This window comes from Trachypithecus francoisi, unplaced genomic scaffold (assembly GCF_009764315.1).
Source record: "Trachypithecus francoisi isolate TF-2019V2 unplaced genomic scaffold, Tfra_2.0 Contig01451, whole genome shotgun sequence".
NCBI classification, from domain to species: Eukaryota; Metazoa; Chordata; class Mammalia; order Primates; family Cercopithecidae; genus Trachypithecus; species Trachypithecus francoisi.
In genome coordinates this window covers 2958320-2977169 of record NW_022681432.1, presented here as the reverse complement: position 1 = coordinate 2977169, position 18850 = coordinate 2958320, and the positions used below count along the sequence as shown (strand labels likewise).

At 37.8% G+C, this 18850-nt stretch overlaps 2 protein-coding genes across 2 annotated transcripts in view; one reads left to right on the top strand and one right to left on the bottom strand.

Annotated features, from left to right (window-relative positions):
* The window catches only part of APOOL (apolipoprotein O like), an 83606-nt gene that overhangs the window by 31899 nt on the left and 32857 nt on the right, over positions 1-18850 (top strand). Inside the window, exon 3 of the mRNA XM_033233454.1 lies at positions 12489-12593. Within this exon, the coding sequence (XP_033089345.1) occupies positions 12489-12593 (105 nt within the window). The remainder of the gene's footprint in view (positions 1-12488; positions 12594-18850) is intronic.
* On the bottom strand, positions 15383-17018 carry LOC117096262 (telomeric repeat-binding factor 2-like; the record flags this gene model as incomplete). Its single annotated transcript, XM_033233438.1, is given in 2 exon segments — positions 15383-16960; positions 16962-17018. Coding segments are annotated over 2 exon segments (1311 nt in total), but the record flags the coding sequence as incomplete, so codon positions are not given.

Here is an 18850-nt window from a genome sequence, read left to right as displayed (position 1 = left end):
GTTGTATTTGATCATGTATCCCCATAATGTTGTTAGACTAGAAGTAATAAAACAGATTATTGAAATGTTTTATAAATATTATTTTAGAAAAATGCTAGGTGGTAGGGAATAATTATAGAAATCAGCCTTATGTTTTTAGTAAAAGTAATAGGCTTCATAATTAAATTCTAGTTGACACCTTTTTGGGTTTTTTTTTTTTTTTTTAATAATGTCAACTTTTATTCTAGGTTTAGGGGTACATGTGCAGGTTTGTTACAAGAATATATTGAATGATGCTGACATATGGGGTTTGATTGATCCCATCACCCAGGTAGTGAGCATATTGCCCAATAGTTTTTCAATTATTTTCTCCCTCCCTCCCCAATCTACTAGTCCTCAGTGTCTGTTGTTCCCATCTGTATGTCCATGGGTACCAATTGTTTAGTTTCCACTTATAAGTGAGAACATGCAGTATTTGATTTTCTGTTCCTGCATTAATTCAGTTAGGATAATGGCTTCCAGCTGCATCCATGTTGCTGTAAAGGACATGATTTCTTCTTTTTTATGGATGCATAGTGTTCCATGGTGTATATGTATCTCATTTTGTATATTCAGTACACCACTGGTGGGCACCTAGGTTCATTCCATTTATTTGGTATTGTGAATAGTGCTGCAATGAACACATGAGTGCATGTATATATGGTAAAATAATTTATATTCCTTTGGATATATACCCAGTAGTGGGATTGTTGAGTCAAATGATAGTTCTGTTTTAAGTTCTCTGAGAAATATCCAAATTGCTTTCTACAGTGGCTGAACTAATTTATATTCCCACCATCAGTGTATAATGTTCCCTTTTCTCTGCAGCCTCACCAGCATCTGTTGTTTTTTGATTTTTTAATAATGGCCATTCTTACTGGTGTGAGATGGTATCTCATTGTGGTTTTGATTTGCATTTGTCTAATAATTAGTGATGTTGAGCTTATTTTCATATATTTGTTGGCCACTTGTATGTCATCTTTTGACAAGTGTCTGTTCATGTCTTTTCCCCATTTTTTAATGGGGTAAATTGTTTTCTGCTTGTTCGATTGTCTAAGTTTTGTGTAGATTCTAGATATGAGACCTTTGTTAGATGCATAGTTTGTGAATATTTCCTCATTCAGTAAGTTATCTGTTTAATAGTTTCTTTTGCTGTGCAGATGCTCTTTAGTTTAATTAAGTTCCATTTGTCAATGTTTGCTTTTGTTGCAATTGCTTTTCGTTTCTTTGCCAGGAAAACTTTGCCAGGGCCGATGTCCAGAATGGTATTTTCTAGCTTATCTTTCAGGGTTTTTATTTTTTTAGGCTTTACTTTAAGTCTTTAATCCATCTTGAGTTGATTTTTGTGTATGGTGAAAGGCAGAAGTTTAGTTTTAATCTTCTGCATAGGACTCACCAGTTATCCCAGCACCACTTGTTGAATAGGGAGTGCTTTACCCATTACTTGTTTTTGTTGAGTTTGTAAAAGATCTGTTGGTTATAGTTGTGTGGCTTTATTTGTGGGTTCTCTAATGTCTAACCTGGGTTCTCTAACCTCTAACCTGTTACATTGGTCTATGTGTCTGTTTTCATACCGGTACCATGCTGTGTTGGTTACTATAGCCTTGTACTATAGTTTGAAGTCAGGAATTGTGATGACACCAGCTTTGTTCTTTTTACTTAGGATAGTTTTGGCTATTTGGGCTTGTTTCTGGTTCCATATTAATTTTAGAATCATTGTTTCTACTTCTGTGGGAAATGTTGTTGGTAGTTTGATAGGAATAACATTGAATCTGTAAATTGCTTTGGGCAATGTGGCCATTTAAAAAATACTGATTCTTCCTACCCATTAGCATGGATTGTTTCTCCATTTGTTTGTGTCATCGCTGATTTCTTTCAGCAGTGTTTTATAGTTCTCATTGTAGAGATCTTTCACGTCTGTGGTTAGCTGTTTTCCTAGGTATTTTATTCTATCCATGGCTAATGTGAATGGTATCATATTCTTAAGTTGGCTCTCAACTTGGATGTTGATAATTTATAGAAATGCTCCTGATTTTTCAAATTTTTATTTTGTATCCTAAAACTTTGCTGGAGTTGTATAAACAACAGCAAAAACAGAGACTACGGGGTTTTCTAGGTATAAGATCGTATCTTCTTTGAAGAGACTTTGTCTTTTCATATTTGGATGGATTTTATGTCTTTCTTTTGCCTAACTCCTGGCTAGGACTTCCAGTACTATATTGACTAGGCATGAAAAGAATGCACATCCTTGTCTTATTATAGTTCTCAAAGGGAATGCTTCCAGGTTTTGCCCATTCAGTTTGTTGTTGGCTGTGGATTTGTCATAGATGGCTATTATTATTTTGAGGTATGTTCCTTTGATGCCTAATTGGTTGAGGGTTTTTAAAATGAAGGGTTGTTGAATTTTATTGTATTTTAAAAATTTTATTTCAATAGTTTTTGGAGAGCAAGTGGTTTTTGGTTACATGGATAAGTTCTTTAGTAGTGATTTCTGAGATTTGGTGTACACGTCACCTGAGCAGTGTACACTGTACTCAATATGTAGTCTTTTTTCCATCACATCCCTCTCATCCTTCCCCTTGAGTCCCCAAAGCCCATTATATTTTATTATGTCTTGCATCCTCATGGATTAGCTCTCCTGAAGCTTAGCTCTCATGTGTAAGTGAAAACATACAATATTTGGTTTTCCATTCCTGAGTTACGTCACTTAGGATAATGGCCTCCAACTCCATCCAAGTTGCTGCAGAGGCCGTTATTTCATTCTGTTTCATGGCTGAGTAGTATTCCCTGGTGTATATATAACACATTTTCTTTATCCACTCCTTGGATGATGGTTATTTAGGTTGGATTCATATTTTTGCAATTGCAGAAGGTACTGCTATAAAGGTGTATGTGTCTTTTTCAAATCTGGAGGCATCACATTACCTGTTGATATGGGTTGGCTGTGTTCCTACCCAAATCACATCTTGCATTGTAGCTCCCATAATTTGTTCATGTTGTGGGAGGGACCCAGTGGGAGACAATTGAATCATGGGGCGGTTTCCCCCATACTATTCTCATGGTAGTGAACAAGTATCATGAGATCTGATGGTTTTATAAGGGGAAACCCCTTTTGCTTGGCTCTCATTCTTCTTTTGCCTGCTGCCATATGAGATGTGCCTTTAACCTTCTGCCACGATTTTGAGGCCTTCCTAGCCATATGGAACTGTGAGTCCATTAAACCTCTTTCTTTTGTAAATTGCCCAGTCTCGGGTATGTCATCAGCAGTGTGAAAACAGACTAGTACACCTGACTTCAAACTATACTATAAGGCTATAGTTACCAAAGCAGCATGGTACTGATGTAAAAATAGGCACATAGACCAATGGAACAGAGTAGAGAACCCAGCAATAAAGCCAAATACAGCCAACTGATCTTTGACAAAGCGTACAAAAGCATAAAGTGGGGAAAGGACACCCTATTGAACAAGTGGTGCAAGGATAACTGGTAAGCCGCACATAGAAGAATGAAAATGGATCCCTATCTGTCACCATATACAAACATCAACTCAAGATTGATCAAAGCCTTGAATATAAGGCTTGAAACTATAAAAATTCTAGAAGACAACATTGTAAAAACTCTTGTAGACATCAGTCTAGGCAAAGAGTTCATGACTAAGACCCCCAAAACAAATACAACAAAAGCAAAAATAAACAAATGGCACCTAATTAAACTAAAGAGATTCTGCACAGAGAAATAAATAATCAACAGAGAAAACAGATAACCTACAGAGTGGGAGAAAATATTTGCAAACTATGCATTCAACAAAGGTTGTTGAATTTTACTGAACTACTTTTCTGCATCTATTAAGAGGATCATAGCGTCTTGTTTTTAGTTCTGTTTATGTGATTAATTACATTTATTATTCTGCATCTATTAAACCAGCCTTGCATCCCAGGTTTAAAGCCTGCTTGGTCATGGTGGATTGGCTTTTTGATGTTTTCCTAGTTTTGGCTTTCTAGTATTTTGTTTAGAATTTTTACATCTATGTTTATCAGAGTATTGGCCAGAAGTTTTCTTCTTTTGTTGTGTTTCTGTGGGGTTTTGGTATACAATGATGCTAGCCTCATAGAATGAGTTAGGGAGGAGTCCCTCCTCCTCAATTTTTGGAATACTTTAGTAGGATTGGTACCAGCTCTTCTTTTCTTCTTTACACATCTGGTAGAACTAAGCTGTGAATCTATCTGGTCCAAGTTTTTTGTTTTTTTTTTTTTTTTCCTGGTTGGTAGGCTTTTTATTACTGACTAAATTTCTGAACTCATTATTTCTCTGTTCCGAGTTTTAATTTCTTCATGGTTCAATCTTGGGTGGTATATATTTTTAGGAATTTATTTGTTTCTTCCAGGTTTTCTAGCTTGCGTTCATAGAGGATTTCATAATAGTTTCTGGGAGTTGTTTGTATTTCCATGTAGTTGGTGGTAATGTTCCATTTGTCATTTCTGATTGTGTTTATTTGGATCTTCTTTTTTTCATTATTAGTCTGGCTAGTTGTCTCTCAATCTTATTTATTTCTTCAAAAAACCAACTTTTTTTTAAATCTTTTGTATCATTTTTCACATCTCTGTTATATTGAGTTGCTCTGTGATTTTGGTTATTATTTTTCTTCTACCTTTTTGGTTGGTTGGTTCTTGTTTTTTAAGTTCCTCTAGTTGTGATGTAAGGTGATGTTAATTTGAGATCTGTCAGGCTTTTTGATGTGGATTTTCAGTGCTGTAAACTTTCCTCTTAATAGTGCTTTAGCTGTGTCCCAGGGGTTCTGGTATGTTGTATCTTGTTTTCATTAGTTTCAAATAATTTTTTGGTTTCTGCCCTAATTTCATTGTGTACCTAAAAGTAATTCAGTAGCAGATTGTTTAATGTCCATGTAATTATATGGTTTTGAGAGATTTTGGCATTGACTTCTTTTTTTTTTTATTGCATTGCACTGTGGTCTGAGAATGTGATTGGTATGATTTCAGTTTGTTTGTGTGTGTATTTTTTGAGAACTGCTTTAGGGATGATTGTGTGGTCAGTTTTAGAGTATGTGCCATGTGCAGATGAGATTAATGTATATTATGTTTTTGTTGGGTGGACTATTATGTAGAAGTCTGTTAGATCCATTTGGTCATGTGTCAAGTTCAGGTCCTGGTATCTTTGTTAGTTTTCTGTCTTGATGATATTTCTAGTACTGCCAGCCGGGTGTTGAAGTTTCCTACTGTTATTGTGTATTTATGTAAGTTTCCTTGTAGGTCTCTAAGAACTAGAACTTGCTTTATGGATCTGGGTACTCCAGTATTGGGTGCATATTTATTTAGGATTGTTAAGTCTTCTTGAATTGAACTCCTTATTATATAATGTCCTTCTTTGTCCTTTTTTGATCGTTGTTGGTTTAAAGTCTTTTTTGTGTGAAATTAGATTAGCACCCCTTGCCCTTTTTCATATTGTGTTTGCTTGGTGAATTTTTCTCCATCCGTTTAATTTGACCCTATGGATGTCACTGCATGTCAGATGGGTCTCTTGAAGACAGCACACAATTGGGTTTTACTTCTTTATCTAACTTGCCACTGCGTGCCTTTCAAATGGGGCATTTAGCCTGTTTACATTCAAATTTAACATTGATATGTGCAGATTTGGTCCTGTCATCATGTTGTTAGCAGGTTAATATGCAGATTTGATTGTGTGGTTGCTTTATAGTATCAATAGTCTATGTACTTAAGGGGATTTTTATGGTGCCACTAACAGTCTTTGATTTCCATGTTTAGCACTCCTTTAAGGACCTCTTGTAAGGCAGATCTGGTGTTAACAAATTTCCTTAGCATTTGTTTGTCTGACAAGAATCTTATTTCTCATTAGCTTATGAAGGATATTTTGGCTGGATATGATATTCTTGTCTGGAATTTGTTTTATTTAAGAATGCTGCATATAGGCCCCAAATCTCTTCTGGCTTATAGCATTTCTGCCGGAAGGCCACTCTTAGCCTGATGGAGTTCTCCTTACAGGTGACCTTCTTCTTCTCTCTAGCTGCCTTTAATATTTTTTCACATTGACCCTGAAGAATATGGTGAATATGTGTCTTGGGGATGGTCATCTTATATACTGTCTCATATGGCTTCTATTCATTTCTTGAATTTGAATGTTGACCTTTCTAGTGAGGTTGGGACATTCTCATGGACAATATTCTCAAATATGTTTTCCAAGTTACTATCTCTTTCTCTCTGTGTTGTAGGGATACCAGTGAGTTATTGGTTTGGTCTCTTTACATAATTCCACATTTCCAGAGGTTTTGTTCCTTTTTTTTAATTCTCTTTGTTTTTGTCTAACCGAGTTGATTGGAAGAACTGATCTTCAAGCTCAGATTCTTTCCTCAGCTTGGTCTTTTCTGCTGTTAGTACTTCTGATTATATTATGAAATTTTTACAGTATGTTTTTTCAGCTCTTTCTATTGGTTTTAGTTCTTAAAATGGGAATTTTATCTTTCAACTCTTGTATTGTTTTATTTACTTCTTTAGATTCTTTGGATTTGCTTCAACTTTCTTCTGAATCTTGATGTTCTTCATTCCTATCTATATTCTAAACCTTTTGTCTGTCATTTCCACCACTTTCGTCTGGTTAAGTACCATTGCTGTGGAGGTAGTGCGGTTGTTTGGAGGTAAGAAGACGCTTTGGCTTTTCCAGTTGCCTGAGTTCTTGCACTCATTCTTTTTCATGTGTGGGCTGATGTTCCTTTAATGTTTGATGTTGCTGTCCTTTGGATTTGTTGTTGTTTTGTTTTGCTGCAGTAATTGTAAAAGTGATGTGTCTCTTGATTACTTCTGGGAGCTCCATCCCAGGGAAATGCAGAGCTGCTGCCAGCCCAAGTGCTCAGGTTGGGGTAGGGTGGCTGTACTGGGGACCCTGGTAGGGAAGCTCTGCCCGGTGAGGAGTAGCACTGGCAGAGACCTGCATGGAAAATAATCTGGCCACTTCTCTGTAAGGCTGCTGCCGTGTGCTGGAGGCCAGCAATATTTTGGGCTCTTCTCTCCCTTCTCAGCCTGAGTGTAGTAGAGGTAGGGGCTGAGGCATTAGCCAAAATGTCAGGCCTGTCAGTTACCTCTGGGAGCTTTATCCCAGAAGAATTGCAGAGCTGCTATTGGCCTGAATTCTTAGGTGGGGTTGGTGTGGTTGTGTTAGGATTGCAGGCCAGTGGGCTTTGCCTAGACAGGTGTAGCAGAGGCAAAGCCTGCAGTCCGTCCATTCCTCAACACCATGAATATGGCCCCTATCCTGGGGCATGTGAGAGAGTCTGGCCTCCCTTGTTGGTGGAGCTATTCTAGCTGGTGCAAGAGTGCTCAGGAGTCCAAGGCCCTTGGGCATCCTTATGTGCCTGAGTGGCAACTCTGCCCACCCAGAAAACTCCAGGCAGCCTGTGTCAGTCTGGAGGCCTTGGGAATAGAGGATCTATGGGGGTCTCCTGTGTACAGGATTGCAAAGATTCATGGTATAAGTGTGAGCCCCTGACTTACCATTTTTTTTGCTGATTTACCATTTCCCTGTGGTGGGGAACCCCCCTTGTCTTCCTGCCAGTCCTGGGTGGGCAGCTGTCCTGTCTTGCACTTCTCTGCTCTCTGTGTGTCATGGTGCTCCCTTGATGAATTCCAACATGTCTTCCTGGATGATTCAGTGGAAGAGCTTGTGTTTACTGGCTACTGTGTATCTTCTCCTTGAGAGCAGCATACACTGGCTGCTTCTAATCAGCCATCTTCACACCTCCCCAAACAAAAATTCTTAATAACAAGAGCTAACCACCAATGCAAAATCAGTAGAAGAAAAGAAATAATAATGATCAGAGCAGAAATAAATGAAATTGAAATGAAAAAAATAATACAAAAGATCAATGAAACAAAAAGTTGATTGTTTTAAAAGATGAAATTTACAAACCTTTAGCTAGACTAACAAAACAAAGAGAGAGAACACCCAAATAAATAAAATAATAGATGAAAAAGACCTTCAGCCAATACTGCAAAAATTCAAAGGATCATTAGTGGCTACTATGATCGACTATATGCCAATAAATTGGAAAATCTAGAAAAAATGGATAAATTTCCAGACACACGCAACCTAACAACATTGAACCATGAAGAAATCCAAAATCTGAGCAGGCAAATAACAGTGAGATGGAAGACGTAGTAAAAATCTCCCCAGAAGGAAAAGCCTGGGACTTGATGGCTTCACTGCTAGATTTTACCAAATATTTAAAGAAGAAATACCAGTTCTACTGAAACTCTTCTGACAAATAGAGAAGAGGGGAGTACTTCCAAACTCATTCTACAAGGCTAATATTACCCTGATATTAAAACATATCAAAAAAGAAAACTATAGACCCGTATCCCTGATGAATATTGATGCAAAAATCTTCAAAAATACCAGCAAACCAAATTCCAAAACACATTAAAAAGATCATTCGTGATGACCAAGTAGGATTTATCCCAGAGATGCAAGGACGGTTCAGCATATGCAAATCAGTCACTGTGCTACATCATATCAACAGAATGAAGGATCAAAATCGTATAATCATTTCAATTGATGCTGAAAAAGCATTTGATAAAATTTAACATCAGTTCATGATAAAAAACCTTCAAAAAACTTGCTATCACAGGAAGCTCACCCTGCATTTTTCCCTGGAGGAATGGTTCAGTATTCTGTAAATCAGTATTCACAGCTACTTTATAGAATATAACTGCTGGAAATAACAAGAATCAGCTCTATTTTTATTGCAGGAACAGTTGGAGAGGGTGAGTCTTATGGGTAAGTTACCTCATACTCATCTTTTAGCCCTGCTGTTTGTAAATTTCCATGTGAGAGAATTCTGTTTTAGGACATGTTATCTTTTGTAGAGAGCCAGTTTTCGATCTCTCATTGATTTTAAATAAGTTGTAATTTTGACTTAACGAGTTATTATTTTGAGTTAAAAATAGTTTTAAGTCAAGGTCTTTCCTCTTGTGAAAACTCGATTATCTCTGCTCAATTTTAATGCTGTTTGATTAATGACAGCCTTATGAGGCTGTAAGTTTTTTAATAACACCCCAAACTCTGATAACTTTTTGAATATCTTATTTGGTTTTCTAAATTGGAGCCGGCACATTTTTTTTTTTTTTTGTAAATGTCCTCATAGTAAATGTTTTAGGCTTTGCAGGATGCATGAGATCTCTTGTCACATATTCTTGTTTTTACATATCTTTTTTTTTTTTTTTTGAGACGGAGTCTCGCTCTGTCGCCCAGGCTGGAGTGCAGTGGCCGGATCTCAGCTCACTGCAAGCTCCGCCTCCCGGGTTCACGCCATTCTCCTGCCTCAGCCTCCCGAGTAGCTGGGACTACAGGCGCCCGCCACCTCACCCGGCTAGTTTTTTGTATTTTTTAGTAGAGACGGGGTTTCACCGTGTTCGCCAGGATGGTCTCGATCTCCCGACCTCGTGATCCGCCCGTCTCGGCCTCCCAAAGTGCTGGGATTACAGGCTTGAGCCACCGCACCCGGCCTACATATCTTTAAATATGTTTTTTAAAAACATTTTTAGCTTAGCGTCCAGGCCAGATTTAGCCCAGAGTTGTAGCTTGCCAATCTTCGTTCAAAAATTTTCAATGTGCTGTACCATTAGCTTTCCCTCTTTAAGACAGTTACATGTACTTCACCAGTATAACAGACTTGCAGATGCCCTAGTGTGCCAGTCTTCCTGATTTCTTTTGACAAAACTTGTGACCTTTTTTTGTTTGGAGGTAATAAATATGCAGGATAGATTTTATTGTTCTCACTGTTCTCACTAGAACCTGATTAGCATGAAATACATGTGAAAAGAAAAATGAGGAATAAGCATAGCCACTTAATTTTTTATTCAGCAAATAGAAGGAAGGGGAAACTAAACTTAATTGCCTATGTACCAAATGTAAGCCGTTGTAATGTAACTCCTTATTTAATCCTTGTGATAATCAACAGGATGGCATACACATTTTTTCAGATATTTAACCTAATAGTACTTAGTTAACCTAGTTAAGAAATCACTGTCCACTGGAAATTTCTGCAATGATGAACTTGTTTTATATCTGTGGTCTACATTATGGCTGTTGAGCACTTGAAATGGGACTAATGCAACTGAAGTTTTATTATTAATAATTTTAATTTCAATTTAAATGACCACATGTGGCTAGTAGTTACCATACTGGGCAGCATAACTTGAAGAACTTCAATAATTTGTTCAAGTTTAGACAGTAAGTTCTGTTTAACTCCTAAGCTTATACATATATATATAATTTTTTTTTTTTTGGAGACAGAGTTTTGCTCTTGTTGCCCAGGCTGGAGTGCAATGGTGCTATTTCGGCTTACTGTAACTTCTGCCTCCTGGGTTCAAGTGAGTCTCCTGCCTCAGCCTCCCAATTAGCTGGGATTACAGGCATGCACCACCACACTCAGCTAATTTTGTATTTTTAGTAGAGACAAGGTATCACCATGTTGGTCATGCTGGTCTCGAACTCCTGATCTCAGGTGATCCACCAGCCTCGGCCTCTCAAAGTGCTGGGATTACAGGTGTGAGCACCACTCTCCTGACCCTAAGCTCATATTTTTTTTTTTGGTTGTGCCATACTGCCTCCTCATAAAAGTCAAGGAATCTATGAAAACAGTAGGAAAGAATGGTAACTGTAAGATAACTTATTACCTTACAGAGTAAAAAATGTGGAGAAAGTACTTAGGCAATGTTCAAGGTATATTAACTTTTAGGCTATGAGCTCAATGAGTAAATCCATAATCTGGAATACTAACTAGATCATAATTATCAAGCAATACCTATGAAATTATTTTATAGCCTACGTATTATTATTGCATTATATGAAGTATGTGAGTATACTCTTGATCATTAGTGTGTTGAAAAAATTCAGATATTAGCATACTTTGAAAGTATGTGTCTTATATCCAGGGAGTAGTCTCTTAGGAAGAAGTAAAGTCTAGTCAGGCATTTCAAAAAAAGCTTTTAAATGTTAAAATTTTACATCCTTCCTGTAGTATACAGCTTTTATTAACAAAATTTCCCTGGTTCATGGGGACCATACTTGCTGGCATCAGTTTTAATATACATTTAAATTATACCTGACATAAGTATGGTGTGGAAATCTTGTTATTTCATTAATGAATACCAACTGGGTATAAGAAATAAAAAAAAGTGATGTCTTTAAGGGAAGCATGCATAGATAAATAATTCTGTGATACTGTTTCCTGTACTAGAAGGAGGCATGTGGGAGGAGAATAACAAAATTTATCTTCTTAGTGTTGACTCTTAATTTTACCCTGTATTTTTATTGCCCCAATCTAAATCAGAGTCCTGCCCAGTTTAAACAGGAAATTACTTAACTGATTGATGCCTGAGTAGCTTCCCTTGCTCTTCTCAGAAAATATTAAAAACAGTGTCAGAAATGAAGTATAGGCACTATCACTGTCATTGGAGAACATTTAGAATCCTTTAGCCAATGATTCTTCCAGGTGTTGCACAGTTTTATTTGTGTGTAAAACAAGGAGACCGCTTCCTTCATGATGTCCTTTGTCAAAATTCAGGAAGCTTCTTTCCCATCTAAAGAATGAGTGTTATAATATTTGTACCTTGGAAAGCTTTACACTTGGCCCTTGCTGAATGGATAATCTTTGGAAATTATTTTGGTACCTGAATAACACTAGAACACTTTATTCTAGAGTCAGTACTTTTCCTGCATTCTTAATTCAAATCAAGTTATAGCTAAAACAAAGATCACTTTTTGCTTTAGATTTAGCATGAAACAGGTAAAAGGGAATGCATTGGAAAATTGGGGCAAAGGATTTATAATAGGAAGAATTCATTTTTATGGATAATGTTAATATAAATTGTATTTCAAGAGCAGCCTGCATCATCTCAGTACTCCAGTCCACTCTTATCCTTTACATTCTCCAGAGCATTTATCAACTTGTAATATAACATATAGTTTATTGTGTTTATTGCCTGTCTCTTCTCTACTAGAATGTCATTTGTATGAGAGCAGGAATCTTTGTTTTGTTCACTGATATATTCTAAGCACTAAAACCAGAGTCTGGCACATAGTAGGTGTTCAACTGATGTTTGTAGACTGAATGAATACCAAGACCAATCCCACTCCATCCCTCAGATTTTAGTAATTATTACATTGCTTATTATTACATAATAATATTCCAGATAAATATTATATTGCTATATTCCTTATGAAGTAGTTAACAAACAGGTAAAAATAGTACTCTGCCATCCAGTATGAGAAGATAATTTTATGAACTATGTCTTAAAATGTATGAAGTAATTTGGAGTGTTTGAATATTTATATATTACAGTGAAACCAATAGATTACCTGAGATTCTTCCAGAATTTATTAGGAAATGGAAGATGGAAAGCTTTTCAACTAAAAAGGTGTTTTTGATATATCTTTCTCAGATGGGAAAACTGACAACCATGCCTGCAGGTCTGATATATGCATCTGTAAGTGTACATGCCGTCAAAGAAGAGGAATCCAAAAAGCAGCTAGTGAAACCAGAGCAGGTAATTTGCCTACAAAGGTTTATGAACTTTGTATAATATCAAGATAACACAAAAGCTATATTTTTAAAAATTATCTTTACTCATCAAAATATCTTAGAAGTCTTTGTTAGGTAGGTTTTAAACGTTGAGAGAAATAGTTATGAAGTATCTCAAAAGACAATATATAACTCAAACATCTAAAATTCTAACTCCAATGAAAAACAACTGGTGGTTTTTCTTAATGAATAATCAATAAGTAGTAGAGGGTGTTAGACGTTCTAGGCAGTCTGGTTTTTTTTTCTTGAAAAACGTATACAGGTACATTCAGTATTAGGAAACTTCAGTTTAAGAGATTCATTAAGATCTCAGTTTTGGAAGTGACCTTAGATGTTTTCTAGATCAACCTTCTGTATGGTACTGTAATTCCCTCTATTGTAGGCACATTTAGTGGCCATATATCTTCTACGTGAATAAAACTCTAGATAAAGGAGTCTAAGGAGCCCATTCCATTTTCTAAATCCTCTCATTTAATTTAAGGTCCTTTTCTTATGTCAGACAGAAATTAGTCTCATAATCACTTCTACCTGTTGGTACTGTATCTCTTGCATTGGTGCCAAACAAAGCTTCTCTCTTTCAAAAAACAAGCCTTTAAATATCAGTTATACTTTAAGTAATTTTGCTTCCAGGATAAACATTTTAAAGCATTTAGTTGCTTCAACTATTTCTCATACATCACAGCTCTGAGTTCCTCACTATCATGATCAGCCTCTGCCAAGCATGTTCAGGATAGTTAGTGTTTTCTTCAGGTGTAAGTACTTTGTTTTTCTTTTTAAAAAGCATTTTGGTTTTTGGTGCCATGACTTGGATGTATGAACCAAGGTGTTTTGACTGCTACAGGACAGAGTCAGTCTCTGACTTCTCCTTTTCTAGATGTTATATTTCTATTAATGCTGCCTAATATCGTGTTAGTTTTTATGTTTGAGCGCTCAAAATCAACCATGCTCATAAGCAGCCTTTGACCGTGATACAGTAAGCATGTGGTTCTCTAAAATTCATTAAGCCTTTTTACATGGACTACCAGTAAAGTATGCCTCATCCCAGTCTGTACTTAGGCATTTGAACTTTTTGGACTCGTTGAAGATATATTTATACCTGTTTAAATTTTACCTTATTGATCTGGCTTATCATGCCAGCCTGTTGAGCTGTAATTGTGGTTACTAATTCTATTCATCATTGTGCTTTTTATCTCTTCCCACTTTAAATCACCCCTAAGATTTATCTACACACTTAATAATATGTTTTTGAATCAGCCCTGAATTTGAATCCTGATTCCATGACTGACTAGTTAGATGACATTGGGCAGAACTCTTAATGGTGTCATAAGTATTCTGTTGTATGAATGTACTACCATCAAATAAATGTAAAATTTTCTTTTTTTTTTTTTTTTTTTTTTTTTTTTGAGGCGGAGTCTCGCTCTGTTGCCCGGACTGGAGTGCAGTGGCCGGATCTCAGCTCACTGCAAGCTCCGCCTCCTGGGTTTACGCCATTCTCCTGCTTCAGCCTCCCGAGTAGCTGGGACTACAGGCGCCCGCCACCTCTCCCAGCTAGTTTTTGTATTTTTAGTAGAGACGGGGTTTCACCGTGTTAGCCAGGATGATCTCGATCTCCTGACCTCGTGATCCGCCCGTCTTGGCCTCCCAAAGTGCTGGGATTACAGGCTTGAGCCACCGCGCCCCGCCGTAAAATTTTCATAAATTTTTGGAAATGTAGACTATTTCCAGCTATTGCTCTTGTATTCAGTACTTGTTGAACCACTTTGTATTGAATCTATATATACATCTATAACCATTTCCTTAGAATGAATTTCTAGAAGCAGAAGTGTAGGTCAGAAGGCACAAAAAATTGATAATATTGCCAAACTAACGTGCATAAAGGTAATATTCATAAATTCAACCAAAAATATTTTCTAAGCTCCTCTTATATATTTGTGAGGCACTGTTCTAATTACTAAAGTTTATTTTCATTAATGGTCTAGGGTAGAGTCATTTCCCTACCCGCTAACTGATTCTAAGTATTTTTTTTAATTTTTTCTTTTTATTAATCTTAGGAGGATGTTGATTTTAAGGCTTCCTTGACACTCCCATATCTGGACAGCTCAAATCTAGGTAGGAAGATAAATCCCTAATGACTGAATTTAATTTTTGAAATTTTAAAATAAAGTAGTGCTGTTTATTATGGAATACACAGTATTCCTTGGTATTTATTGTATTCCCCAAGTACATTTTAAATATCATTTAATTGAATTACTTATTAAACAAAGCTGGTTGCCAACTACGTGCTAGGGACTATACACAAAGTCAGGATCCAATCCTTGAGGACTGTAGAATTTCTGAAGGATTAAAATGTGATTTATGTGCAACATTTCTAGCTACTTTTATTGTGTAAAGTGAGCTATACTTCTGTTTAAATCTATAATAATGCTTCTACTAAACCAGAATACTTTATGAATGAAGTGTTCTAGTTATTTGGTTATTTGAATCTTTTGGTAAACTTGTAGCTAAACAGAAAATCTGTTTTAGTTCAACTCTTCTTACTAAGTGTCCTTTTAATATTCTCAATGTATTCCTGCCTTATATGCCATCTAGTGAACATAATTAAATCTCTCTTTAATAGAAAATTCTGTAGGACCAGGAGACAATCATTTTTTTAACCATGAAATCTGCAGTATTCAGATCAGTAAAATGACTGGTAATTGGAATGCATGTATACAGCCAGCCCTAGACATCCCTGGACATTTCTTTTCTTTTTTTTTTTTTTCTCTTTTTAAGGGTCAAAGTATAATGTGGCCCAATGCAAAAAAATTTCTTTTAACACACAAGACTAATGTTTAGAAGTCAAGACACTCAGATGTTTGCTAAAAATGAAAGCGGCAATGAGTAGGAGGCTCTGAAACCTTTCCATCCCCACTCATGCCCTAGTGCAAGGCTTGGAAGCCCACATGTGGGGCTTCAGAACCGGCAGGGATGGCTACGTCGTCACTGCCCGCTCCTGCGTCACATTCTAGCAGTCTGAGCAAGCCTTGGTGGTAACTTAGCTGAAAGTTACTTCATTCATGGAAGTAATACCAGGCCCAACTAGGACCACCAACCAGCCCCAAAATTTCTACAAAGAAGGTCTTCATACTTGGGATTCTTCTCTCCAGGGAGGGGTTGGTTGAGAACGGTGGGCTTGGATGGTGGCGCTGGAGCGGCCTCCTGGGAGGAGCTGAGGCCTGCGCTGGGCTCAGTACTCTGGCTGTCCTCCTCCAAGACCAATCTGCTTATTGTCATGCACTTGTTCTTGGGCTGCAGTTCTGAGCCACCCTCACCCTCAGCTGGGGCTGAACTTTCATAATCATCTTTTCTGGGTCTCTTGTTTTTGAGGGCTGGTGATGCTGGGGAAGCTTGAGTAGGAAGAACCAGATCCTTCTGGTCCAGTTTTGCAAAGGCTGCCTCAGAATCCTGTGCACCAGACAGAGTCTTGAAAGCTGCTTTCAGAGTCATCATTCCAATGGTGGTTGGAGGATTCCGTAGCTGCCTTGTGGGTTCTCTGGGTGGCTTTTCCACAGGCCCTGGTGCTGGCTGTTTATCTTCCTTCCCTGTACTTGAGGCAGCGGACTCAGATTTCAAAGCCTTTTTGGCCATTGTGAGGAGGTAGGGCTCGGCATCATCTAGGTGACCCTCCAGGAAGCGCAGCATCTTCTGCTGGAAGGTCTCGTAGGAAAAGTTCTGGATGACAGGATGGGCCAAGTTATTTTCTCGAATAATATTCAGGAGATCATTTCTCAGCTTCTGAGTTGTGGGGTCCTTGGACATATGTTTTTTCAAAATTTTTGAAGCCTTTTCAAATTCTTTGTTTTTGATACAAATAATGACAGCAGCCTCCTTGACCAGTTTTCTACTGGATTCGATCACTGCTTCTGTCAGTGTAAATTCCGTTTTAATCACCTCCAGCACATTGATAGCTGATGCCAGTGATGTGAGCTCAGCCTCCATATCAAAGGAATAGCCTAAATATTCCCCTTCTTCAATGTGCGACAGACACTGCATAACCTGCAGCAATCGGGACACGGTGTGCTCCTTCCCCAAGGGCCTGATGAGCAAAGCCTGCATGAAGTCCGGGATCTGTCTGAAGTCCCCGTACAGGCTACCCCGAAAGGCCCGCAGCGCCTCGTGGAAGTAGAACTTGAGCACCCAGCGAGTGACTGCCTCTTCCAGCCGTGCCTCCCCCGCGCCGCGCTCCGCCGGGCCCCCCAGCCCCGGCTCGTGGCGCCCCCGCCGGGCCCGCCCGCTACTGCGGGACGCCCACCTGCCAGCTGCCTGCCCGCTGCTGTCGCTGCTCCCACCTCCTCCCGTCGCTGCTCCCGCCTCCTCCCGCCATCGCGTCCGATCGCCGCGCGCCCTCCCCGCCCTCCCCTCACCGCGCGCCTCCCCGCCCTCCCCTCGCTGCGCGCCCTCCCCGCCCTCCCCGACATTTCTTTTTAAAATCCTCAATGAGATGAATTGTACTTATTTTTGAGACGCGGTGCCTCACGCTTGTAATCCCAGCACTTTAGGATGCCCAGGTGGGCGGATTGCTTGAGCTCAGGAATTGGAGACCAGTCTGGGCAACAGGGTGAAACCCCGTTTCTACAAAAAAATACAAAAATTAGCCAGGTTTGTTGGGGGTGTGCCTGTAGTCCCAGCTACTCAGGATGCTGAGGTGGGAGGATTGCTTGAGCCCGGAAGGTTGAGGCTGCAGTGAGCTGTGTTCATGCCACTGTACTCTAGCCTGGATGACCAAGCAAGACCCTGTCTCAAAAAAAAAAAAAAAAAAAAAAAAGAAAACTTAATCAGCCGGTTTTGATGGGGACAGAGGAGAGAATAAGAACAAGGAGTGTAATAAAGTTTGGAATTGGGATGTGTAAATAATAGAGAGGATAGAAACATGATGGACAAACATATAAGTAAATAATGTTGTCCACTGTAACACCAGTACATCCACATATATCTCTCCTTTCTAGGGGAGAAGGGAAACTTCTCTACTTGCAGTGCACCTGCTTTTTATATATACAATGCATCTTTAATATAAAATATGCATCTCTCACCTTCCTAATTACACATAGTTGCCAATGTGGTGAATTTAAATCTAAGTAGTAGTCTAGAAAGATAAACACTAACTCTCTAATCCTGGTATGGGAAGTAAAGAGCCATTTAATGGTAAAGCAAGACTTTTCTGACTTACTACTGGAAAAACTTTACCAAACTGACACTGTCTTATGGTTTATATGTCTTTTAAATTTTAATTTAAAAAACTGACATAAAATTGTATGCATTTACCTTGTACAGCATGATGCTTTGAAGTATATATACATTATGGAATGACTAACTCAGTTTACATATGTATTACCTTAAATAGTTATCATTTTTGTGATGAGGACATTTTATACCCACTCTTGAATTTTTCAAGAATACAATATAGTGTTAACTATAGTTTCATGTTTGTTGTTGATAGAGGACTAAATCCAAAGTCATTAATCATCTAGTTCCCTTGCTGTTGATTTGTAAACTTGATTCTTTCCATTTATATCTTCATCAAACACCAAGCTTCATAGAATGATTTATACCCTAAATATAAAAGCCAAAAATATATTTTTTTTTTAAAAGAAAGTAAGTCCCTACCTGGTTAAATTTTTCATTGTTCTTTTGTGTATGTTTGTTTTTATTAAATAATAATTAGAATAAAAAGTCTGCTCAAAATATGAAAGGTATGACTAATAATAATATGATGATAATGACGTACAGCTGTGTGCCTACCACCCAATTTGAAGGAAAACAAAATCCCCTGTGTTCCCATTTCATTCCATTCAGAGGTTACCATTACCCTGAATTTTTACTATTATTCCCCTATTATTCCGTCCTTTACTTTTTAATTTTACCTTATATGTCTGTTTTGCTAAGCAATATGTTGTTTTGTTTTTTTTTAAGTAAACTTATATTCCTGAAATTCATCCAAATTTTTCCATGTTGCTGTAATTTTTATATTTACCCCCAATTTCTAATATTTCTTTGTACGAATATGCCCCAATGTATCCATTTTACTGTGGATGGACATTGGGTTGGTTGTAATTAAAATGTTGCTGTGAACATTATTATACATAACTCTGGGTGTGCAAAAACAGTAGTTTCTCTAAATATACGTAGGAGTAGAACCACTATATTATACTATATTTGGCATCTTTTAATTTCTGGGTTTTAAAT